At 47.6% G+C, this 25,397-nt stretch overlaps 1 protein-coding gene across 1 annotated transcript in view; it reads right to left on the bottom strand.

Annotated features, from left to right (window-relative positions):
* Nucleotides 1-24,735, bottom strand: part of CYP20A1 (cytochrome P450 family 20 subfamily A member 1) — a 44,593-nt gene extending 19,858 nt beyond the window's left edge. The window contains exons 1-5 of the mRNA XM_081841326.1: nt 24,594-24,735; nt 16,411-16,460; nt 14,420-14,586; nt 9,959-10,104; nt 7,444-7,611 (exon numbers count right to left, since the gene is read on the bottom strand). Of these exons, the coding sequence (XP_081697452.1) occupies nt 7,444-7,611; nt 9,959-10,104; nt 14,420-14,586; nt 16,411-16,460; nt 24,594-24,665 (603 nt within the window). The 5' untranslated portion in view covers nt 24,666-24,735. The remainder of the gene's footprint in view (nt 1-7,443; nt 7,612-9,958; nt 10,105-14,419; nt 14,587-16,410; nt 16,461-24,593) is intronic.
* Between the last annotated feature and the right edge of the window lie 662 nt (nt 24,736-25,397).

Raw genomic sequence — 25,397 nt, 5'->3', positions numbered from 1 at the left:
CCTTAGTTCTATACAGTGGTACCTCTGGTTAAGAACTTAATTCGTTCCGGAGGTCCGTTCTTAACCTGAAAATGTTCTTAACCTGAAGCACCACTTTAACTGATGGGGCCTCCAGCTGCCGCCGTGCCGCCAGAGCATGATTTCTGTTCTCATCCTGAAGCAAAGTTCTTAATCCGAGGTACTATTTCTGGGTTAGCAGAGTCTGTAACCTGAAGCGTCTGTAACCAGAAGCGTCTGTAACCCGAGGTATCACTGTAATTGTAATAAGAGACTGGCTCTCACTGGCCCGAATCCTAAAACAAAACGTAAGGAATTTCACTGAATAAAAGGTTTCCATCTTCTCCCCAACCACATGGGTTCAGCAAGAGCTCCTCATTTCCTTTAGCTATGGTTTCTGGGGTGGGGGGTGCCTTTTTTGCAGATAACTGCGGGTTACCTGCAAAAAAAGAGCCAGTGTGGTGTAGTGGTTAAGAGCGGTAGACTTGTAATCTGGTGAACCGGGTTCGCGTCTCCGCTTCTCCAGTGTGGTGTGGTGGTTAAGAGCGGTAGACTCGTAATCTGGAGAACTGGGTTCGCGTCTCCGCTTCTCCAGTGTGGTGTAGTGGTTAAGAGCGGTAGACTCGTAATCTGGAGAACTGGGTTCGCGTCTCCGCTTCTCCAGTGTGGTGTGGTGGTTAAGAGCGGTAGACTTGTAATCTGGTGAACTGGGTTCGCATCTCCGCTTCTCCAGTGTGGTGTAGTGGTTAAGAGCGGTAGACTCGTAACCTGGAGAACTGGGTTCGCGTCTCCGCTTCTCCAGTGTGGTGTGGTGGTTAAGAGCGGTAGACTCGTAATCTGGAGAACTGGGTTCGCGTCTCCGCTTCTCCAGTGTGGTGTGGTGGTTAAGAGCGGTAGACTTGTAATCTGGTGAACTGGGTTCGCGTCTCCGCTTCTCCAGTGTGGTGTGGTGGTTAAGAGCGGTAGACTCGTAATCTGGAGAACTGGGTTCGCTTCTCCGCTTCTCCAGTGTGGTGTAGTGGTTAAGAGCGGTAAACTCGTAATCTGGAGAACTGGGTTCGAGTCTCCGCTTCTCCAGTGTGGTGTAGTGGTTAAGAGCGGTAGACTCATAATCTGGGCAACCAGGTTCTCTCCCCCGCTCCTCCACATGCAGCTGCTGGGTGACCTTGGGCCAGTCACACTTCTCTGAAGTCTCTCAGCCCCACTCACCTCACAGAGTGTTTGTTGTGGGGGAGGAAGGGAAAAGGAGATTGTTAGCCGCTTTGAGACTCCTTCGGGTAGTGATAAAGCGGGATATCAAAACCAAACTCTTCTTCTTCTTCTTCTTCTTTGGGTGGGAAACTTTTCTTCCATAAACTTCCTTAAGTCAACTGACCTTAGGATCCAAGCCAACATGCCTTAGGTGTAGATTGACGACTACTGCATTAGAGCGGTATTTTCAAAGAGGAAGGCTTACGCAGCAGTTACTGGCACAGCTGAAGGTAAGGCTCCATTAATAGAAAGTGGGCAGATTAATCCCTCGGGATGGTCCAAAGAGTGCTGCTGAAACAGAGCCAGGCTGCTCCTTCCAACAAATGATCGGCTACAAAACTCAGCAATACAGGACTTGGCATCATGCAACAGAAATTACCATACAACGGTGGTGGTACCTTGGTTTTCAAACACCTTGGTTCTCAAACAACTTGGAACCCAAACACTGCAAATCCGGAAGTAAGTGTTCCGGTGTCCAAATCTTTTTCAGAAGCCGAATGTGCTCCGTTTTGAGTGCTACACTTCCGATTTGAGTACCACACTTCTGTTTTGAGTGTTACGCTGAGCTCTGTCTGTTTTTGTTATTTATTTTGCATTTTTGTGTCTCCTTTTTTGTTTTTGTGACTGTGTGGAACCCAGTTCAGCTCCTGATTGATTGTGTGACTGCAGTACACTGTTCATTGCTTTCATTTTATGGATCAATGGTCTCGTTAGATAGTAAAATTCATGTTAAATTGCTGTTTTAGGGGTTGTTTTTAAATGTCTGGAACGGATTAATCCATTTAGCGTTACTTTCTGTGGGAAAGCGCACCTTGGTTTTGGAACGTTTTGGTTTTGTAACGGATGAAGTTTGAGAACCAAGGTACCACTGTGAAACTATATTTATTTATGAGCAAAAGGCATAATCAGATCCATGGCAACGAGAACGTCAGGGTGCAAAGAAGCTCATTTTCAAATCCGTGCTCGCTTAGGAAGCTGGCCGAGTGGCTATGGGCAAATGTCTGCAGGAGGGGTTCACAGTTTCGTTTCGTCAAAGTTGGTGGTGGGCAGAAATCTGCCCCTCCTCTCCACGCAAGCCTATTGCTCTGGACACCATGGGCATCAAAAACATCAGTCCCCATCTTTCCTCTGGAGTTGGAGGCAAAGACTGGGGCTCGGTTTGGTGTCACACAGCCTTCCAAGACCAAGAAAAGGTCCGCCACAGCCTTATTCTCTAGCTTGCAGCTGGTGGAAGCAGTGCCGGATTTACGTATAAGCTATAGCTTAGGGCCCCACTCTCTTGGAGCCCCCCCAAAAAATTTAAGGGGAAAAAACTGGATGTACATTTCCAAAATATAAGATAAAAAACAAGAACAGTGTTTTGTGTTGTGTAGGCTCCTACGATGTAAGTAATGGACCCCGCCTGCTAGCCTGCTCCCTAAAATATCACTGGTTTCCTCATTTCTATATATAGGGTGCCTACATTCTGCTATTTATAATTATGAGTAGTTTCCATCATATAAAGGTAAAGGTAAAGGGACCCCTGACCATTAGGTCCAGTCGTGGACGACTCTGGGGTTGCGGTGCTCATCTCACTTTATTGGCCGAGGGAGCCGGCGTACAGCTTCCGGGTCATGTGGCCATCATGACTGAGCCGCTTCTGGCGAACCAGAGCAGCACATGGAAACGCTGTTTACCTTCCTGCCAGAGCGGTACCTATTTATCTACTTGCACTTTGACGTGCTTTCGAACTGCTAGGTTGGCAGGAGCAGGGACTGAGCAACGGGAGCTCACCCCGTCGCGGGGATTCGAACCGCCGACCTAATGATCGGCAAGTCCTAGGCTCTGTGGTTTAACCCACAGCGCCACCCGCGTCTGAACAGATGATTACTTGTGAGTAAACGTTTTATACTTTACAGAAGACTGTGTAGAATCTATTTTAGGAGGGATTGAACAGGGAAAATACCAGGAAATATTTACAGAGACTCTAACGAGTCTGAGCAAGCTATCTGCTGCGCGTGTGTTTAAAAAATTGTGGATGGAAGGGTGATAGAAGACCCAGAGGAAATTGAAAGTAGGTTTGTTAATTTTTTTGAGAAGCTGTACGGAAAAGGGGAAGAGAGTAGCATAGAAATAGCGAACTACTTGGATCAAGAAGTAAGAAAATATTTTATAGAAGAGGACTGTGCACAACTTAATAAAGAGGTATCAGTAAAAGAGGTCAGGGATGCCATTAATAGGATGAAGAACGGAAAGACCCCCGGACCGGATGGCCTACCCGCAAAATATTATAAAAAACTGATAGATCTATTAGCCCCGATATTAACGGAGGTAATTAATAATATCTTCCAAGGGGGGAGGATTCCCGGTTCCTGGAAGGAGGCGTATATCACGCTTATTCCTAAGACCGAAAATGAAAAAGTAGACATAAAAAACTACAGACCAATTTCATTGCTGAACTGTGATTATAAGATCTTCGCAGATATAATGGCAAGTAGGCTTAAAAAGCACTTAAATAGATATATACATAGAGACCAAGTAGGATTCCTCCCGGGAAGGCAGCTGAGGGACAACGTCCGACATCTTTTGGACTCCATTGAGTACTTGGAGGCAAAACCAGACATTCCAGCGGCTCTCATTTTTATCGATGCAGAAAAAGCATTCGACCGTGTTTCCTGGGAATTTATGCTACAAAATCTTGAAAGGGTAGGAATAGTTGGTCCCTACCTGAAGGGCATTAAGGCGATATATACAGAACAACAGGCTAGGCTGATTTTAAATAATTATTTGACTAAATACTTTCCAATTAGAAAAGGCACAAGACAGGGTTGCCCTTTGTCACCCTTGCTGTTTATCATGGTATTAGAAACAGTAGTAAATAAAATAAGAGCAACCTCGAACATCAGGGGATTAAGAATTGGAGAGAAAGAATACAAACTAAAGGCCTATGCCGATGACCTGGTCCTAACTTTGGAGAACCCAGTTGAAAGTACTAGCAGAGCGGTAGAGCTCCTGGAAGAGTTTGGCAATCTGTCTGGATTTAAGTTAAATAGAGAAAAAACTAAAATATTAATAAAGAACTTGACTGAGCAGGAGAAATTACAGATGGAACAAAAGGTGCATATTACAGTAGTAAATAAAGTGAAATATCTGGGTGTTTGGTTATCCCCAAAGAATATTAACCTGGTGGAGGATAACTATAATAAATTGTGGAAAGAAATTAAGAGGGATATAGACACCTGGCATAGATTGAATTTATCCTGGACGGGGAGGATGGCCTCGATAAAGATGTGCATACTCCCGAGACTGTTATTTTTGTTCCAGAACCTACCAGTTATTAAAGGTTCCGCCTGCTTTAAAAATTGGCAAAGGATCCTGACCAAATATATTTGGCAAGGGAAAAAACCTAGGGTGAGACTTAAATACTTGATGGACTCCAGGGACAGAGGTGGTTTCGGAGTACCAAATTTAAGACTTTATTATGAGGCAGCATGTTTACTCTGGATAAAAGATTGGGCCACTTTGAAAGATACTGATCTATTAGATTTGGAAGGATTTGATTTAAGATTCGGGTGGCATGCCTATCTTTGGCAGGAGAAGGATAAAGTCCATAGAGGCTTTTATAACCACATAATAAGAGGACCACTCTTAGAAGTCTGGAATAAGAAGAAAAAATTGATCGAACAAAGTACCCCCTGGTGGCTCTCACCCGTGGACATCATTAAAATAAAGAAATTAAATATGACAGGTAAAAGATGGACGTATGAGGATATCCTAGTTAAGTCAGAAGAAGGGTGGAAGTTAATACCGCTTGGCGAACTAAAAGAGAAAATTAAGGATTGGTTTCACCTACACCAAATTAATGCACTATGGCGTGAACATAAGAGATTAGGTATGGGAGAAAATAAATCTAGATTCCAAGTGGAGATACTAGAGGGCAATAATAAACTACTCTCCAAAATGTATAGGCAACTACTGGAAAGTGAAAATAAGAAGGAGGTGGTAAAAGAGGTGATGATTAAATGGAACAAAGACTTAGGATATGAGATAGAATATGATAAATGGGAAAATTTATGGAAGAAAGGTATGAAATTTACCGCGTGCGCCGCTCTGCGAGAGAACCTAGATAAGATGATGTACCGCTGGTACCTGACTCCGACAAAACTAAGTAGAATGTACAGAACAGTAGATAACACCTGCTGGAGGTGTAAAGATAAAGTAGGGACCTTCATCCACATTTGGTGGACATGTGAGGAGGTGAAGGGTTTCTGGGGACAGGTCTATGAGGAGTTAAAGAAAATTTTGAAGTATAACTTCCCCAAAAAACCGGAGGCGCTTCTCCTAGGGTTGATAGGGGAAGAAATAAAAAAGACGGACCAGACCTTCTTCCAATACGCCACCGCTGCAGCGAGAATTCTAATAGCAAAAAAATGGAAATCATCTGAAGTCCCTACAATTGGAGAGTGGCAGGTGAAACTGTTTCAATATCAAGAACTTGCGAGACTAACACAATATATTAGACGGGATAATCCTGTAAAGAAGAAAGAGGATTGGACTAAATTCTTAACTTATATTGAGAACAATTTTGGAATTAAAAATTTAACAGTAGACGTTGCTTAACTCCTATGACATGTAAAGACGTAATGAAAATAACTGTAGAAGATATATGTAGAATTTATAATCCAAAGCTGAGATAATTGGAAGTTAACTGTTTGTATGTGTAAGTTTTTCTTATCTGTATAATTTCTTTTTCTTATTGTTTTCTGTTATGTTTTGCTATTATGTAATTTTTCTTTTTCTGTATGTGCTATTTTATATGTTTCTAATAAAATAAAAAAAAAAAAAAAAAAAAGATAAAAAAGGGGGAATGTTAACTCTGCCAATTTTGTTGAACTTGTAAAGGATATCTTAGACAATATATCCTCCCCCGCATCCCTAAACATTCCCACAGGAGGGCCACAGGTCTTTAACACCTCTGGTAAGTCCCTTAAAGGCTGGCACAACTGCAGGGACAATATTCACTCACATCCCAGCCCCAGACTAGAGAGGAGGACTGGGGTTCCTATTGCCACCCTTGCCAGAGGGCAGTTAAAACCCATACAGAACCCCCAGAATCCTAGCCTCTCTCACAGGTTTGTTGGAGTCAACTCCACCCCAGCGACTTCCCTGGAAAAGAGCAATGGTTAGAGCCGGCATTCTCTCAGCTGTCTGCTAACAGAGGAATGAATTTACGAAACTGATTGCTATGGGAATCTCCCAGCCAAACCCATTGAAATCCCGTCAAGGGAAACCCAAGCAAACACTCCACTATAGGCATAGGCAAACTCGGCCCTCCAGATGTTTTGGGACTACAACTCCCATCATCCCTAGCTAACAGGACCAGTGGTCAGGGATGATGGGAATTGTAGTCTCAAAACATCTGGAGGGCCGAGTTTGCCTTTGCCGGCTCCAATAGTTCCCAGAGACGGTCTGTCTGCGAGAGAGATTGTGCCTAAACCAGGGTGGATTTGATTTAAATCACAATTTAAATCATTAGTCAGTAGGACTTGAATTAAATCTGTTGGTTTTTTTTTTTTACAGAAAGACTCATTCTTGCTGGTATCATCTTAATATTTACAATCAGATGAAGGTTTCATTTTTGGAATAATAAAGTTTCAGAGTAGTTTTTACAGTTATTTTAAAAATTACTGATTTGGTTATGCTATTAGAAATACATAGTTATGAAATTATTGTGAGGTTTAATAAGTTAATCGTTTATATTTGGACAGCTTTCCTGCAGTACTTAATTGTAAGGAGAAAAGCAATCATTTCCTTAATAACAATTTAAACTATTTAACCAAAACAATAACATTATAGCTTATAATGATGTGGTGTTTTTTTTTCAAAAAAAGAATTTAGACTGAGTTTTAGCACACATGAAAATCTAAAACAGATCCTTATTTCCTGATGAATAGCCTTTGGACTATAACGTAACTTAAACAGAAAACTATCTTTAGAAAAAAAATTTCCTCCAAAAGCATTTTATTTTAAAAATCCGATTTGAATTTTTTTAAATCCGATTTTTATTTTATTTCTAATCAGCAATTCTTATCCACTCTGGCCTAAACTGTTTTAGGCTAAATGTGCCCGGGAATCAAAAAGTGCAGGGATTGCAAGACAATCAGAAGCAAGAACTTGAGAAATAAAATTTCTTTCTCTCCCCTTCCAGATGCTTACCGCATCGTGGTTCTTACGGAACCGGATCACTTCCTGGTCATCCTCGAACCTGCCGCCCATTGCGGCTTGAGTGACGGCCTTCATCGAAAAGCCAAGCATGTGCTGACTGAGGGGCACATGTTGAGATTCGGGAAAGGACAGCCATTTTGCAAGAAGCTCTTCTGACAGCTTGAAGAAAAGAAGAGAGACCCTGTGTCAAACCCATTGTTTGCCCCCCCCCTCAAGTTACTCTGAGAACGAACTAAGGTAAAGGAAGCATTTGTTACTTGTCTTGTCCCGACGGCTATCGATATTTCATTTCGCTTTTATTTTTTTAGACCGCTTTTCTATATTACGATATGTAAGGCAGTTTGCAAGCTGAAGAAACAACGAAGATCGCACCCCTTCTAACAATCTGATCCAATACAAAAATGCCACAATATACCGTATTTTTCGCTCCATAAGATGCACTTTTTTTCTTCCTAAAAAGTAAGGGGAAATGTCTATGCCTCTTATGGAGTGATGCGTGGTCCCTGGAGCCGAATTGCCCAGGGGCAAAAAGCAGATCATGCTTTTATTTTTTTTGAAAGAGGGGAGTGGGTATTGAAACAAAGACGCTGGTCATTTGCTGGGAGAGAGATAAGGGACGCTAGAGATAAAGGAGGCTGCCTGGGAGTGGGGAGGTAAAGACATCAAACTTGCAAAGGGGGGAAACAGGAAGACTAAAGTAATAAGGAGAGAAATTAGAAGAAAAGGAGAAGCAAAAAACTGCTCCAGCTAAGGAAAAGACACTAAGGCAAACAAGAGGGAAGGGAGTGTTGAAAGGAAGCAGCTGATCGGTGGGATCGGAAGAGAGATAAGGGATGCTAGCGGAGGCTGTCTGGGAGGGGGGAGGTAAAAGCCCACGGATCCTCAGGATTTTTACATTGGGTCACCCCAAATTCACCATCAAATCACATAGCATGACCATGGCTACAGCCTGCACCAAAAAAATCACACACCCACTGTTGCGTGGGGCCGCAATGGTGCAAAAATGTGGTTACAGAGCACGGATCCACATGGATCCGCAGGATTTTTGCGTTGGGTCACCCCAAATTCACCATCAAATCACATGTCAGCGGCCACAGCATGAACCACAAAAATTATACATCCACTGTTTCATTCAGAATATTTTTTTTTCTTGTTTTCCTCCTCTAAAAAAAAAAACAAGAACAGTGTTTTGTGTTGTGTAGGCTCCTATGATGTAAGTAATGGACCCCGCCTGCTAGCCTGTTCCCTAAAATATCACTGGTTTGATCATTTCTATATATAGGGTGCCTACATTCTGCTATTTATAATTATTAGTAGTTTGTAAAGGTGAAGAAACCCCTGACCATTAGGTCCAGTTGCGGACGACTCTGGGGTTGCGGCACTCATCTCGCTTTATTGGCCAAGGGAGCTGGCGTACAGCTTCCGGGTCATGTGGCCAGCATGACTAAGCCGCTTCTGGCGAACCAGAGCAGCACACGGAAACGCCATTTACCTTCCCGCCAGAGTGGTACCTCTACTTGCACTTTATCTACTTGCACTTTAACGTGCTTTCGAACTGCTAGGTTGGCAGGAGCAGGGACTGAGCAATGGGAGCTCACCCCGTCGTGGGGATTCAAACTGCCGACCTTTTAATGACCACCCGCGTCATTAAAAAAGGCCTGCACGTCCCCAAAGACAAGAGTATGAAGCTGCTCCCTCCAAGAAAGAAGTCCATGTGGATGCCAACTCACCTGGGACCTTCCACATCTCAGAGCACAGATGGGACTCTGGGCCAAGACAATGCTTTGCAAAGTTTAAAGAATGTAAGATGGAAGTAAATGGGCAAGATTTAACTGGGGAGGAAGCAAGCAGATTTCTGCATGCTAATGATGAAAGATTTAGCAACAGCAATATTAGGAAAAGCAGAGACATCACCTTGCCAACAAAGGCCCGTATAGTTAAAGCTATGGTTTTCCCAGTAGTGATGTATGGAAGTGAGAGCTGGACCATAAAGAAGGCTGATCGCCGAAGAATTGATGCTTTTGAATTATGGTGCTGGAGGAGACTCTTGAGAGTCCCATGGACTGCAAGAAGATCAAACCTATCCATTCTTAAGGAAATCAGCCCTGAGTGCTCACTGGAAGGACAGATCCTGAAGCTGAGGCTCCAATACTTTGGCCACTTCATGAGAAGAGAAGACTCCCTGGAAAAGACCCTGATGTTGGGAAAGATGGAGGGCACAAGGAGAAGGGGATGACAGAGAACGAGATGGTTGGACAGTGTTCTCGAAGCTACAAACATGAGTTTGACCAAACTGCAGGAGGCAGTGGAAGACAGGAGTGCCTGGCGTGCTCTGGTCCAGGGGGTCACGAAGAGTCGGGCACGACTAAACGACTAAACAGCAACAACAACCCTAATAACTTGGCATCTCATTACGTCCACCACCTTGCCGGTGCCTCAAAAGGGACTTGCCTTGCCCACATTGTTACCAAACAACACACTTAGCCCACAAGACTAGGCGATTCACCTTCTGAATGGCTGAGAAGTTGCTCTGCAGACACTTGGTTACTCCGTTTTCATAGAGCTTCTTCCTCAAGCAGGTCTCGCCAGCATCTCCGCCGAGGCCGGACTGGTACCGCAACAAGGACTTCAGCATTGTTTCAAAGGGATCCGCTAGGCAGAGGGAGAGAAAAGCCAAAATCCAACAGAAATCCCTGCGATGTCCCCAAAAAGAGCAATATTCAGTGACGTGTAGGCCTGTCGTAACATTTAACGGGGAGCAGTTTCTACTTCTCTCGCTTCCTTGCCAAAAAAATACCAGGGCAGAGTTGGTATCTACCAATGCTCCTCATACAGCAGATCGAGGTGGCCATCGTGGTGCCCTTAATTTGTTGCTAAACTACAACTCCCACCATCCCTCTCCAATGGCCATGGGCGTAGCCAAGGGGAGGGCAGGAAGGGGCAGCTGCCACCCCCCCCAAATCGATACAAAACAATAAAAATACATAGCTAACTGAAGTTCTGCCCGCCCCCAACAAAAATGCTGGCTACACCCATGCCAAAGGCCATGCTGTTTAGGGCTGATGGGAAAACATTAGCTACCCCTGGAATAGATTTACGGATGACTAACCTTTCCTGCTGGGACGCAGGTGGCACTGTGGGTTAAACCACAGAGCCTAGGACTTGCCGATCAGAAGGTCGGCAGTTCGAATCCCCATGACGGGGTGAGCTCCCGTTGCTCAGTCCCTGCTCCTGCCAACCTAGCAGTTCGAAAGCACGTCAAAGTGCAAATAGATAAATAGGTGCTGCTCCGGCGGGAAGGTAAACAGCATTTCCATGTGCTGTTCTGGTTTGCCAGAAGCGGCTTAGTCATGCTGGCCACATGACCCGGAAGCTGTACACTGGCTCCCTCGGCCAGTAAAGCAAGATGAGCGCTGCAACCCCAGAGTCGGCCACGACTGGACCTAGTGGTCAGGGGTCCCTTTTAAACGTTTCCTGCACCAATTCTAGCCCTCCCCTCCATTTTAGTTTCCGAGACACACTTTGACAAGACCACCAAGGTGGTCTTCTTAGAAAGAGTTTTTTTCAATCATGGGAGATAAATTAGAAGCCAGCAGAGCAGTTAGGAGCGCTGCGGCAGAATCCACTTATTATACAAGCCACCTTGCTGGCCGGCAATATCCCCTGCCCAGCACTGCCAAAAACTCCAAGCCATCTGCCGTTCAATTCAATTAGCAAAAACGCAGCTGGCACTCTCCGCAGAGGCTCCTCCTTGCCATATTCCAGGGTTTTTACCGCACGTAAAAGGCACCTCCGCATTATTACGACCGTGGCGGGAAACACCAGAAGAAACGCACCATAAATATCTCTTCAAAAATCAAATCCTAAATGCACAAGAGTCTGTTTGCGATTCCCTTTCGAGTTCTGTCCACGCTGGCTCAGCCTTGCCGACACGGTACCCCCCCCCCCCTGATCATTTTACTGATGCCCAGACTGGGCACCCACCCTCTGCCATGTTCTGAAGAGGAAAAGTGCAAAAAGCTTCTGTTTGCAAGCAAGCATGGCATCTGATGTAGGTGCCTTTTCTCCCCATTCATGCGGAAAGAGGAACGCCCCCAGCCATTTTGTGGTCCGGTATCTTTTTCTGTTTGAACCAATTGTATTACTTTTGACTGAAAAAGCATAAAAGCAAAACCAAAACAAAGTAGACTGGAGAGTCCAAAGAGGAATATTTCGTGTTATGTCACAAATTGCTTGTAATTCTTGTGTGTTCAAATGTCCAGTCTCCCTTGCATAGCCATTTTTAATTATAGTTGTTATTATTATTACAGTGGTACCTCAGGTTAAGTACTTAATTCGTCCCGGAGGTCTGTACTTAACCTGAAACTGTTCTTAACCTATACATATACATTTCTCAGTCATGTGGCTGTTACATTCATTTTTAACTATGAAAAGCAGGGGGGAGGGTCTACTTCGCTAAATAGTCCATAAATGACCATATTCTGGGGAAGATTCCCTTCCTGTGTTTCACCTACAGTGGTACCTCAGATTAAGAACTTAATTCATTCCGGAGGTCCGTATTTAACCTGAAACTGTTCTTAACCTGAAGCACCACTTTAGCTAATGGGGCCTCCCGCTGCCGCTGCGCCACCGGAGCACAACTTCTGTTCTTATCCTGAAGCAAAGTTCTTAACCTGAGGTAATATTTCTGGGTTAGCGGAGGCTGTAACCTGAAGCGTATGTAACCCGAGATACCACTGTATTTATTGAATTTATACCCAGAGGTCTCAGGGCAGTTATTTTGCCATGCAATCCACATCTAACTTATGTTCCTTTCATACCCCTGTGAGGGGCAACAATAGCACCAAGGTCACCTCTCGGTGGGCGTCCTGGCTGGGCAAGGACTGAACTCCACGCCACCCCAACCCGAACACATGCCTTTCCACACTCAATTTCTTGCATTAGATTTCACAGCTCCTAATTTAATCCTCACAACGATCCTGTGAGGTAGGTTAGGCAGAAGAGGCGTCCATTGGTCCAAGGTCATCCAATGAGCTTCACGGTGGCTTGTGCCAAATTCAGCGGGATATTATGGATTCGCAGAAGCCGCCTCGGCTTCTGTTTGACATCTGTGATGCCCTGCTTTTGATGCCTCTGGCAGTTCCCTCCCTGCCAGAGACGTGAAGCTACAGGAAACTGGGCACGGGGCCTTCTTGGTAGTGGCGCCCTCCCTGAAGAACACCCTCCCATCAGATGTCAAGGAGATAAACAACTATTTGACTTTTACAAGACATCTGAAGGCAGCCCTGTTCAGGGAAGATTTTTAATGGCTGGTGCTTTAGTGCAGGGGTAGGCAACCTAAGGCTGGATGCGGCCCATTCGCCTTTTCAATCCAGCCTGCGTATGGTCCGGGAATCAGCGTGTTTTTACATGAGTAGCATGTGTGCTTTTATTTAAAATGCATCTCTGAGTTATTTATGGGGCATAGGAATTCGTTCATTTCCCCCCGCAAAAAAATATAGTCCGGCCCACCACATGCTCTGAGGGATGGTGGATCGGCCCACGGCTGAAAAAGGTTGCTGACCCCTGCTTTACTGTGTTTTTAATATTTTGCTGAGAGCCGCCCAGCGTGGCTGGGGCAACCCAGTCAGAAGAGTGACATAATAATAATAATAATAATAATAATAATAATAGGCAGAAGCCTAAGGATCCATGCAGCGGCATGAACAGAAGTACCCCAAATGCCACACAGTGAGTTTAATACTTTTTTTAAAAAAGTGAACCCAGTACAATGGTACCTCGGGTTACATATGCTTCAGGTTACATATGCTTCAGGTTACATACGCTTCAGGTTACACACTCTGCTAACCCAGAAATAGTGCTTCAGGTTAAGAACTTTGCTTCAGGATGAGAACAGAAATCTTGCTCCGGCGGAGCAGCGGCAGCAGGAGGCCCCGTTAGCTAAAGTGGTGCTTCAAGTTAAGAACAGTTTCAGGTTAAGAACAGACCTCCGGAACAAATTAAGTACTTAACCTGAGGTACCACTGTAATACATATGACCGTCCAAAGGCCATGAAGTCGACGGCTTTGGTTAGGCGTTGGGTGTCCAGCTGTCCAGAAACCATTTTTAAGTGTTACTAAACACGTGCCTAACAACGGGTAAATAAATAAAAAAATCGCCTCCAAACTATCTCTTTGGCAAACAGGCTTGCCCTAGGAGCCCCCTAACCTTCATTTGCACCTGAAAGGAAAAGGTGTGAGCAGAGACTTGGTTAAATACCACGCTCCTCTAAGGCAAGGAGCTTTTCAAAAAGCATCAGGAGAAATTTAAATAGTTGTCAGAGTCAAGTAAACTGCAGCCTCTGGGGTCAAACATCTCTTCTGCTCTGCAGCAGCAACGTTGCCCCACCAAATTTCAGCAGGGAAGACCGGAGCAAGTTTTGAGCGTCCTCCTCTCTCACACACGCAGAGATCACTGGCGGCTTTGAGCTCTTGCGCTATGAAACAGGCCGCCACTCTCAAAAGCTTAAAGGTAAAAGTAAAGGACCCCTGACAGTTAAGTCCAGTCGCGGACGACTCCAGGGTTGCGGCGCTCATCTTACTTTACTGGCCGAGGGAGCCGACGTTTGTCCGTAAACAGTTTTTCCGGGTCATGTGGCCAGCATGAGCAAGCCGCTTCTGGCAAAACCAGAGCAGCGCACGGAAATGCCGTTTACCTTCCTGCCGGAGCAGTACCTATTTATCTACTTGCACTGGTGTGCTTTAAAACTGCTAGGTGGGCAGGAGCAGGGACCGAGCAACGGGAGCTCACCCTGTCGTGGGGATTTGAACCACCGACCTTCTGATCGGCAAGCCCAAGGCTTAGTGGTTTAGACCACAGTGCCACCCGCATCCTGCCTCAAAAGCTTATCCCACAATGAATGCGGTCATTTCTACGGTTCAAACCCAACTCGTATTTTTGTAAACACCAGGAAGGAAGAGCACTCACAGGTCTTGTTGGGGTTGATGTGCTGCTTGAGGAGATCCATGGACCCGAGACTAATCACAAGACGCCGTCCAAACCAGAAAGAGACCACAGGGCCGTATTTCTCATGAAGATTCACCTGGAACTCATGCAAGCTACCGCTAGCGATGATATCTGGGAGGTTTCCATCTCTGGAACGAAGAAAGGACAGAGATGACCGCCGGGTGGTAGGACAACTAAATTTTACTCCACTGAAATTAATGAACAGCTTGGCTGATGACTTTCAGTTGAATATCACCCATACAATTTGCCATCAAAATTCTGAACATGCAAAGATATAGAGGGGTCCCATTAGAACCCTCCACTGCCCAAGTCGGCATTATTGTCTGTGCCACAGACACCTTTGCTATGGCAGACATGTTGCAGTTGGTGACAAACCTATGGCACTTGAAGACCTGCTGGAATTCCCTGTGCTCCATGCAGAGATCTTCACTTCTGAATACTCCTGGTGGAGCCACTGGACAAAGAAAGGAGTATACTTTGCTGCCAATGGGGTACCCAGGGATGTGACGGCCCTCATGAACCCTTGGGCAAGAGTAGTAGTAGTAATAATAATAATAATAATAATAATAATAATAATAATAATAGTTTATTATTTATACCCTGTCCATCTGGCTGTGTTTCCCCAGCCGCTCCCAACAGAGTATTAAAAATACAGTAAAAAAATCAGTTACAGATAGGTAGCCGTGTTGGTCTGCCATAGTCAAAACAAAAAAATTCCTTCCAGTAGCACCTTAAAGACCAACTAAGTTAGTTCTAGGTATGAGCTTTCGTGTGCATGCACACTTCTTCAGATACACTGAAACAGAAGTCACCAGACCCTTCTATATAGTGAGAAGGCTCATCACAGCTATCTGCCAATCACCCATTCCCACCACCCTTCTGAGTAATACCCCTCCCCACCTTCTCACTATATAGAAGGGTCTGGTGACTTCTGTTTCAGTGTATCTGAAGAAGTGTGCATGCACACGAAAGCTCATACCTAGAACTAACTTAGTTGGTCTTTAAGGTGCTACTGGAAGGAATTTTTAGTAAAAAAATCAGACATTAAAAACTTCCCTAAACAGGGCTGCCTTCAGATGTCTTCTAAAAGTCAGGTGTTTGTTTCTTTCCTTGACATCTAATGGGAGGGTGTTCCACTATCGAGAAGGCCCTCTGCCTGGTTCCCTGTAACTTTGCTTCTCAGAGGGAAGGAACTGCCAGAAGGCCCTCAGCGCTGGATCTCAGTGTCTGGGCAGAACGATGGGGGTGGAGACGCTCCTTCAGGTATACTGGGCCAAGGCTGGTTAGGGCTTTAAAGGTCAGCACCAACACTTTGAATTGTGCTCAGAAACATACTGGGAGTCAATGTAGGTATTTCAGGACCGGTGTTTTATGGTCCTGGTGGCTGCTCCCAGTCCCCAGTCTAGCTGCCGCATTCTGAATTAGTTGTAGTTTCCGGGTCACCTTCAAAGGTAGCCCCACGTAGAGCGCATTGCAGTAGTCCAAGTGGGAGATAACCAGAGCATGCACCACTCTGGCGAGACAGTCTGTGGGCAGGTAGGGTCTCAGCCTGCGTACCAGGTGGAGTTGGTAGACAGCTGCCCTGGACACAGAACTGACCTGTGGCTCCGTGTTTAGCTGTGAGTCCAAAACGACTCCCAGGCTGCGCACCTGGTCCTTCAGGGGCACAGGTACCCCATGGGAACTCTCTCCCTATCAGCAGCTCCCAAGAAGATCAGAACATACCCATTTGTGCACAAAAATATTACTCCTCTGTGCACGGAGGGGAAAAGGTTCACGCCCTTGATCAAGCGTGGAAAACCTGCGGCTCGCCAAGTTTTGCTGGACTCCAACTCCCATCAGCCTTGATCAGCTTGCCCAATGGTCAGGGACGATGTGAGTTGTAGCACTGCAACATCTGGAGACACGATTTCCCGTCGTTGCCCCAATCAAACATGTAAGAAGCTACTTACTTTTCATCCGTTGGAGTCATCCCTGGGATACCTGAAGCCTGTCTGGAAGACTAAGGAAGGAAAGGAGCAATAATCATAACCACAATCTACGGTTGATGGAATTCAGCCACGTAAATGGAGGCTTGAACAGAACATCAAGATTATGTGCTGCACATTAGTACAGATGTACTAAGCAAGACCATTATAAAGCAGCAGTGGATATCTAAAAGTATCGTATTTTTTGCTCTATAAGACTCACTTTTCCCCTCCTAACAAGTAAGGGGAAATGTGTGTGCGTCTTATGGAGCGAATGCAGGCTGCGCAGCTATCACAGAAGCCAGAACAGCAAGAGGGATTGATGCTTTCGCTGCTCAGCGATCCCTCTTGCTGTTCTGGCTTCTGAGATTCAGAATAATTTTTTTCTTGTTTTCCTCCTCCAAAAACTAGGTGTGTCTTTGTGGTGGGATAGTGTGCTGCTTGTGCGTAAAAGCTTGATCCCTCTGGGGTTTGGCTGGTCATCCAAACCGATGCACTAACGGAGCCCCCAAAGCATGACTCCGTCAGTCGCTGGTAGAATCTGACAGTGGGCGTCTACGGAATTTACGCCAACATAAAAGCTCTTTGACAGACATGCGCTTTCGAGACTCTCTGCGTGACAGTTTCCGGCGAAGGGTGGGCGTTCCCAACGGGGGTCCCGTTACCTCTCCACTACTCTCACTGGAAGCATCCCAGAGCCTCCCCTCCGCTGTGACTCCTGCACTCCCCCTGCTGGTTCCCTCTTCTACTGCAGATTCTCTCCTATTCTCCTGTAGCCTGTCCACTACCTGTCTCTCCGATGGCAGTTCCCTGACATCCACCTCCCCCCCAGGGCCCCCTTCACCCCCTCCCGCCTCCTCTCCCACTGGCGGTGAGGGCGGAAAGCCCCTGAAGGAACTCTCCTCGTCGTCCGAGGATTCTAACACTTCCAGCCACGGCGTACCGTCTCTCTCCCCGTCTTCCTCTTCTTCGTCGGAGTCGGCTTCTTCACCCACCCCTGACTCTGGGAACCCTTCAAACTCTCCTTCCTCATCGGTGGTCCCAAAGTGTTCCCTTCTAAATCGAGCCACGGGTTGCGGTTTTCTTGGGAAACGCTGATGAAATGTTTCTATTAAAACCTCGTCATTGACTACCTCTGCTGGTACCCAAGTGTTTTCCGACTCTGCTTCCCCCTCCCATTCTACCAGATATTCCACCTGATTCCCCTTCCACCTGGAATCAATGATTCCTGCCACGTTCATGTCGCGCTCTCTCTCTTCTATCACGGGCGTTTGGGTGGCCTCTCTCTCACGCTCCCCCCACTCGCGTCCCTCTCGGTACGGCGACAGTAATGACCTGTGAAATACTGGGTGTAATTTCATGTGACTGGGCAGCCTGAGTTTGAATGCCACTGGGTTGACCTGCTGTATGACCTCAAAGGGTCCCAATCTTTTGGGCCTCAATTTCTTACTCCCGCCCTTGAACGGTAGCCCTTGGGTGGACAACCACACCCGGTCCCCCACCCTTATAGTTTCACCTTCCCTCCTATTTCTGTCTGCTTGCTTCTTATATTCTTCCTTGGCTTTCTCTAAGTTAAGTTGAAGCTGACGGTGGATCGCCTCCATCTCTTCAAAAAAATATTCCGCCGCCGGCACGCTCCACCTCTCCCCTCCCTCTCCTGGGAATGCCCGGGGGTGACACCCATAATTTGCCAGGAAGGGACTCATCCCTGTGGACACGTTCTCCGCGTTGTTGTAGGCAAATTCTGCTAGAGGTAACTTATCCACCCAATCATTTTCTCTGTCTTTTACATAACACCTCAGGTATTGTTGTAAAACCCCATTTGCCCTTTCCGCTTGCCCATTGGTTTCTGGGTGCCGGGCAGTTGAGAAATTGAGTTCTACGTGCAGTAAGCTCATAAGTTTCCTCCAGAACCTGGAAGTAAATTGTTTCCCTCTGTCGCTGACCACCCTCAAGGGGGCGCCATGCAACTTGAAAATATGTTCTACAAACAACTTGGCGGTTTCCTCCGCTGTGACTGCATGTGAACAAGCTATAAAATGACACATCTTGGTTAATTGATCTACCACCACCATGACAGCTGTTTTGCCTTTGGATTTTGGCAGGTCCGTCATAAAATCTATGGATACTGCCTCCCATGGCCTTTCGGGCCTGGGTAAGGGTTGTAATAGCCCCGCTGGCGCCACCCTCTCTCCTTTCGCTCGCTGGCACCTGTCGCAACCCCTGACATATTCCCGTACGTCCTCCCTCACCTTGGGCCACCAAAACTCCCTGGTAACCAACCACATGGTTTTGTGCTGTCCAAAATGTCCCGCTGTGGGGCTGTCATGCAACTGCTTGAGTACTCTGCCCCTCAGTTCCCCGTCGGGTATGTACAGTGCCCCTTTGTAATACAACGCCCCGTTCTTTTCTTCGAACCCCCCTGTGTTCTCCTCTGTCCTCCGGAGCTCTCTGAGTTTCTCTTGGGCGTATTCATCGTTCTCCGTACCCTCTATCAGTTCCCTCTGCCCCACCAATGCCGCCCCACACACCCAGCGGTCTTCAGGGATTACATGCCTTGCCTCAGGCGCTCCCTCCCCCTCTAAGTACTCAGGTTTCCTGGAAAGAGCGTCCGCCCTCACGTTCTCGGAGCCGGGCACGTAACGAATCTCAAAGTGGAATTTGGAGAACTCCTGGGCCCATCTCACTTGTCTCTGGTTCAGCACTCGGGCTGTTCTCCAGTATTCCAGATTTTTGTGGTCAGTTCGGACTTGAACCTTGTGCTGCGCCCCAATCAGCAAGTGCCGCCATTTCCGGAATGCTTCATGAATGGCGAGCAGTTCTCGGTCGTACACTGTGTAGTTCCTCTCTGATTTGTTCAACTTCCGCGAGAAGAATGCACACGGTCTCCATTCAGACGTATCTTTTCCCGGCTGGAGAAGAACGGCCCCCACCGCTCGGTCTGACGCGTCAGTCTCCACTCTCATTGGTTGTTGTAGATCCACGTGCAAGAGTTGCTCTTCCGACGCAAACGCCTGCTTTAAGCGTTCGAACGCTTGTTGCGCTTCTCCCGTCCAAACAAATTTCTTTTTGCTACTAAGATAATCCGTGATGGGCGCTGTTAAATGGGCAAAGTTTTTGATGAACTTCCTATAGAAGTTTCCGAAGCCCAGGAACCTTTGCACGTCCTTCTTGGTCTTTGGTGTTTTCCATTCCAGTACCGCTTGAACCTTGCTGGGATCCATGGCCAATCCCTTGTCAGACAACCGGTACCCCAGGAATTCCACCTCCTTGGTATGAAACTGACACTTCTCCAGTTTCACCCACAGCCGGTTTTCTCGCAGCTTGCTCAGTACCTCTCTTACATCTCGCACATGCTGCTCCTCATTGTCTGAGTACACCAGAACGTCATCTAAGAACGCTACGCAGTTCTTGTAGAGCAGTGGCCCCAGGACGTGATTCATGAATGATTGAAAACAGGCGGAGCCCCCTTGTAATCCGAAAGGCATAACGGTGTACTCAAAGGCCCCCAAGGGGGTGAACATAGTGGTCTTCCACTCATCCCCCTTTCTCACACGTATCAAGTTATATGCCCCCCTAAGGTCCAGCTTGGTAAAAATTTTCCCTTTTCTCACCCGTGTTAGAATGTCATCAATTCTGGGCATAGGGAAAGTCACTGGTTCTGACACTGCATTTAGGGCCCTGAAATCACATACAAGCCTGGGCTTGCCTGTGTTTTTTTTGTCCACAAAGAACACTGGGCTGCCCCCCACCGCTCGTGACTCTCTGATGAAACCTCGCTTGAGATTCTTGTCAATGAACTCCCTTAACTCCTGCATCTCACTGTCTGACATTGCATACAGCTTGCCCACTGGCAATTGTGCTCCTGGGAGTAAGGTAATTTGACAATCAAAGGGTCTGTGCGGGGGCAGTTTATCTGCTTCTTTTTCGCTGAATACGTCAAGCAAGTCAGCGTATTGTGGTGGCACCCTCCCTTTGTCCATCACTTCCATCCCTGCTAGAGTGCCCCTGGCGCCTGCCTGAGCCTCTCCCTCCTTGCAGTGTTCTAGGCAATGTGCTGATCCAAAGGAAACCACTCTCTGATGCCAGCCTACTAGCGGATCGTGTAGCGCCAGCCAGCTCATACCCAAGATAATAGGAGCTCCTCCCAAGGTGGCTACGTTAAACGCTATCAGTTCGGTGTGTCGTGCCACCCTCATTATCATTGGTACAGTCTGTTGGCTCACTTCTCCTCCCAACAGCTCCCTCCCATCAATCGTGGTAACCTGCAAAGGCTTACTCAATGGGATAGTCTGTATTTGGTGTGCAGCTGCAAACTCTTTGCTCATGAAATTACATGAGCTACCTGAATCCAATAGCGCCTTTATCTTCAGTGGGTGTCCGTTTGCCAGTTCCAGCAACACCTCTATCACAAGCGCTGGTCTTGGAGGTTCCGGCGTGGGCACATTCATTACTCCCTGGCCTGGCTGCTGTGCCCTGATGTTGGCAACCAGGCGTTGGCTTTTACTGGCTCCGTGATTTCTTCTTCCTCCTTCCCCCCAACAGTTCCCGCCATCCCTTGCCATTCCTTCCTTTGCGGACAGACTCTGGCAAAGTGACCTGGCTGTTGGCAGAGATAGCATCTCTTGCCGCTCTTTCCCTCCTTCTTCCGCCCTTCACTGGTGTTTGAAACTGCGCGCGCGCGCGCTGTTCCAAGTTCCATCGGCTCTGCTGGCGGGAAAGGCTGCTCCGGAATCTCTGGAATGCGGAAGTCCTTCCAACGTTCCCCCTTTCCTTCCCGCTTTTCCATAGCTCTAGCTTCCTGGCGTGCCCCAATGGACAGCGCTGATTTAGTCAGCTGATCCATAGACTCCGCCCTAGGCGCCCGGGAAAGTTCATCTTTCACTGCCGGAGAGAGACCTTCTTCAAACAGCATTTGAATAGGTTCACTAGCAAGGTCCCACCCAAGTCTATGAATCAGCATGGTGAACTCAGTCCAGTACTCACGTACAGATCGGCTCCCCTGTTTACACGCCATTAACTGCCTGCGCACCACTCCCTGCTCGATCTCGCTGGAAAACATCAAGTCCATGGCGCGGAAAAACTTCATTGTGTCCTTTAAGATTTCATTATTGGCTGCCATCAGGGGCCGAACCCAGTCCCTCGCCCCTCCCTCTAGATGGCCAATCACGTACGCCACTCTAGAGTTCTCGTCGGGGAAGTCATCAAACAGTAGATTGAGTGCATATTGCATCTCTGTCCTAAAGGCTTGATAGTTCCGGGGATCCCCCCCAAATTTCTGCACCAGTCCAGGCACCCGTCTGGCAAGTGGGGTGGTCTTCCCCTTATCTGCATCTTGAGCCCTCCTCTCCTCGAGCCTCGCCGTTTGCAGTGCCAGCTGGACCTCCAACGCCCTGTACCTTTGTTCCAGGCTTGGATCTGCGCCAGCTCCCGCTCCTGCTCCTCCGGTTCCGGATGGTTCGCTCATGATGCCTTCTGCTTGCACAAGCTGCTTTCAAAGACTGTCAGATTGCTGTGGTGGGATAGTGTGCTGCTTGTGCGTAAAAGCTTGATCCCTCTGGGGTTTGGCTGGTCATCCAAACCGATGCACTAACGGAGCCCCCAAAGCATGACTCCGTCAGTCGCTGGTAGAATCTGACAGTGGGCGTCTACGGAATTTACGCCAACATAAAAGCTCTTTGACAGACATGCGCTTTCGAGACTCTCTGCGTGACAGTTTCCGGCGAAGGGTGGGCGTTCCCAACGGGGGTCCCGTTACCTCTCCACTACTCTCACTGGAAGCATCCCAGAGCCTCCCCTCCGCTGTGACTCCTGCACTCCCCCTGCTGGTTCCCTCTTCTACTGCAGATTCTCTCCTATTCTCCTGTAGCCTGTCCACTACCTGTCTCTCCGATGGCAGTTCCCTGACAGTCTTGTGATCTGGTGCGTCTTATAGAGCGAAAAATACGGTATCCCCCCCGCCCCAAGTTTGAAACGCTCAAAGGGCAGAAAGATAGATCAACTCAAGATATCAAACGGCAGCACATTCCCAGGGGTTTGAGGGAGCAGTCTTTCCTGACCCGACCCTGAAAAAAGTGGGACCCTTTGTATGTGAAACATGATCCGAGTTCGAATCAGGCCAACCCCTGCCAGTCGGAATAGCACTGGCTTGCTAGGAAGATGGTGGGCTCTTCTGCGAAGGGCTGTGATCCTCAACACACTCGCAAGGGAGCAGTCTCCCTTGCATCCAACCTCTGAATAAACAACTATTAAGACCGTATTGTCAGCCAGCAAACTTGCGTACCTGTACTAAGTGGAAAGCCCCACTGACTTCAGCGAGGGCCTTACTCCCGTTAAACATGCAGAACATCAGGTCGCACATTGGCAGCCATGGCTCATAGCCAAGGATAAACTACCCGGACACTGAGGTCCAGCGCCCAGGGCCTTCTGGCGGTTCCCTCACTGCAAGAAGCCAAGTTACAGGGAACCAGACAGAGGGCCTCCTTGGTGGTGGCGCCCGCCCTGTGGAAGGCCCTCCCACCAGATGTCAAAGAGAAGAACAACTACCAGACTTTTAGAAGACATCTGAAGGCAGCCCCGTTTAGGGAAGCTTTTAATGTTTAACAAACTACTGTATTTTAATACTTTGTTGGAAGCCACCCAGAGTGGCTGGGGAAACCCAGCCAGATGGGCGGGGTATAAATAACATTATTATTATTATTATTATTATTATTATTATTATTATTATTATTGCCTACTGGAAAGTTGCTCCTGAAGTTTAGCCCCCTCCTCCTCGAAAAGACCACCTTGCTTTCATCTCCTGTGGTTTGTGCCCTGCTCAGCTGCACATATACACACGCCAGAATTTCGAATCTCCGTCTGCTGTTGTTGTTTTTGGGGGAAAACAACAACCATCATCCTTAGCAAGCTGCGACAGCGGTCAGGGATGATGGGAACTGTAGTCCCAACTTTGCAAAAACGCCTTTAAAGCGTATCAGAGGCGCATTCCCTCCCTCAAAGGATTCTGGGTCTCGTAGTCTGTTCAGAGTTGGCATTTCTCTGCGAGGGGTGAAGTCATAGCTGTCAACTTTCAGATTTGAAAATAAGGGATCAGCAGCCTCAACTGCGCCGGGGACAGCCTACGGGATATCTAACAATCCGGAATAGCAGCGGGAAACGGCGCTGGAATAAGGGAATTTCCAGCCAAAAATGGGAAGGTTGACAGCTATGGGTCAAGTGCTGCGGCCAGAACCGTTGGAGGGGAAGAACTTCGGACTTACTTCCGAGTAGCCCAATTCCGCTAGAGCAATATCTGCTTGTGCTGTTTCCGAGCACAATTCATAGTGTTGGTGCTGACCTTTAAAGCCCTAAACGGCCTCCGTCCTGTATACCTGAAGGAGCATCTCCACCCCCATCGTTCTGCCCAGACACTTATCTCCAGTGCCAAGGGCCTTCTGGTGGTTCCCTCACTGCTAGAAGCCAAGCTACAGGGAACCAGACAGAGGGCCTTCTCGGTAGTGGCGCCCGCCCTGTGGAACGCCCTCCCAGTGGCGTAGCGTGGGTTGTCAGCACCCGGGGCAAGGCAAGTAATTTGCGCCCCCTAACCCATGGATTTGCGCCCCCTAACCCGTGGATTTGCGCCCCCTAACCCTAACCCCCAGATGTTGCGCCCGGTGCGGCCGGGCCCCCCTGCACCCCCCACGCTACGCCACTGCGCCCTCCCACCAGATGTCAAAGAGAAAAATATCAATGGGGTGACAGATATCGCAGCCAGATCGCCCTCACATCCAAACTTTTAGAAGACATCTGACGGCAGCCCTGTTTAGGGAAGTTTTTAATATTTAATGCTGTACTGGTTTTAACACTTGATTGGGAGACGTTTTGCAGAGTGGCTGAGGAAACTCAGCCAGATGGGCGGAGCATAAATTAATAATTAATAATAATAATAATAATAATAATAATAATAATGCTTTAAAAAAAAACACACCTTACTTCTGGTGCAGGCTCGCCCGGAACTAAGTGCCACTAACTCAACCCAAAGACGAGACTCCCTCCCCAGGAAAGCCATTAGCGCTGCGGGGGACGCGCCGCCCGCTTCCGCGCGGCCACTTTCTCCCGGCGCCCCAAGATTCTAGAACCCCTTTGATCTCCCCTTTGATCTCCCGGCGCGCGCGCGGTGCAGCCTTTACCGGGTAGAGGTAAAGCACGGCCCCCACCAGGACCAGCAGGAAAGTGACGGCGAAGATAGCGAAGTCCAGCATGGCAGCAGCCCTTCCTCGCCCGAGTTTGGGTGGCAGCAGGGCGGAGATCCGAGCAAGGGGAGAGGCGAGAGCAATCGAGCTATCGGCTGTGCGAGGGAGGCGGGGAGGGGGCGGGACTTTTCCTGGAAACGCGCGTGCACGCACACACACACACCCCCAACCCGGCTGATGGAGGTCCAGTCCCAGCTGCGCCCAAGGGTGCGTTTTGCAGCGCCTCTCCGCGCGCAGCTGCTGCTGCTGCTGCTGCGCCGGGTCTGGCGTCCTTACGCTTTCCGGGAAGAAAAGCGGTGCATTTGCACTGATTGCACCTTTTTGCACTGTTGCTTTTTTCCCCTCCCTTAGGCTTTGGTTTACAAAGCATTCCTGAAGCCCTTGATCCCGTCGAAGCCGCAAGGATTGGTAAATATTGGTCAATATTCATTGCCTCGCCGACGGTTTTTGTTATTTTCCTACGCAGGTTGCTCCGCTGCCCTCCGGCACAAAAAGTCTTGTAGCGGTTGCTTATGAACCAGAGCTTTGTTTAATATTTTTATTAAATTTTCTGTTTTACAATTTCAGATAGACACTTTGCATCCTTGAGATATCAGTGACGTCTCTTCTTCTCTTTCCATGGTTCGTTTTGCATAGCTTGTATCCCTGCATATTTTACAAAAACTATACCAATCGGTTTTCCATTATTACGTCCATCAAAAATTACTTATGCTGTTGAATTTATCTTAATGCTGCCTGCGT

Source organism: Podarcis erhardii (assembly GCF_964252035.2).
Source record: "Podarcis erhardii genome assembly, chromosome: 1".
Classification (NCBI taxonomy): domain Eukaryota; kingdom Metazoa; phylum Chordata; class Lepidosauria; order Squamata; family Lacertidae; genus Podarcis; species Podarcis erhardii.
The sequence above is the reverse complement of the archived record's forward strand: the minus strand, read 5'-3'. Positions and strand labels throughout refer to the sequence as shown.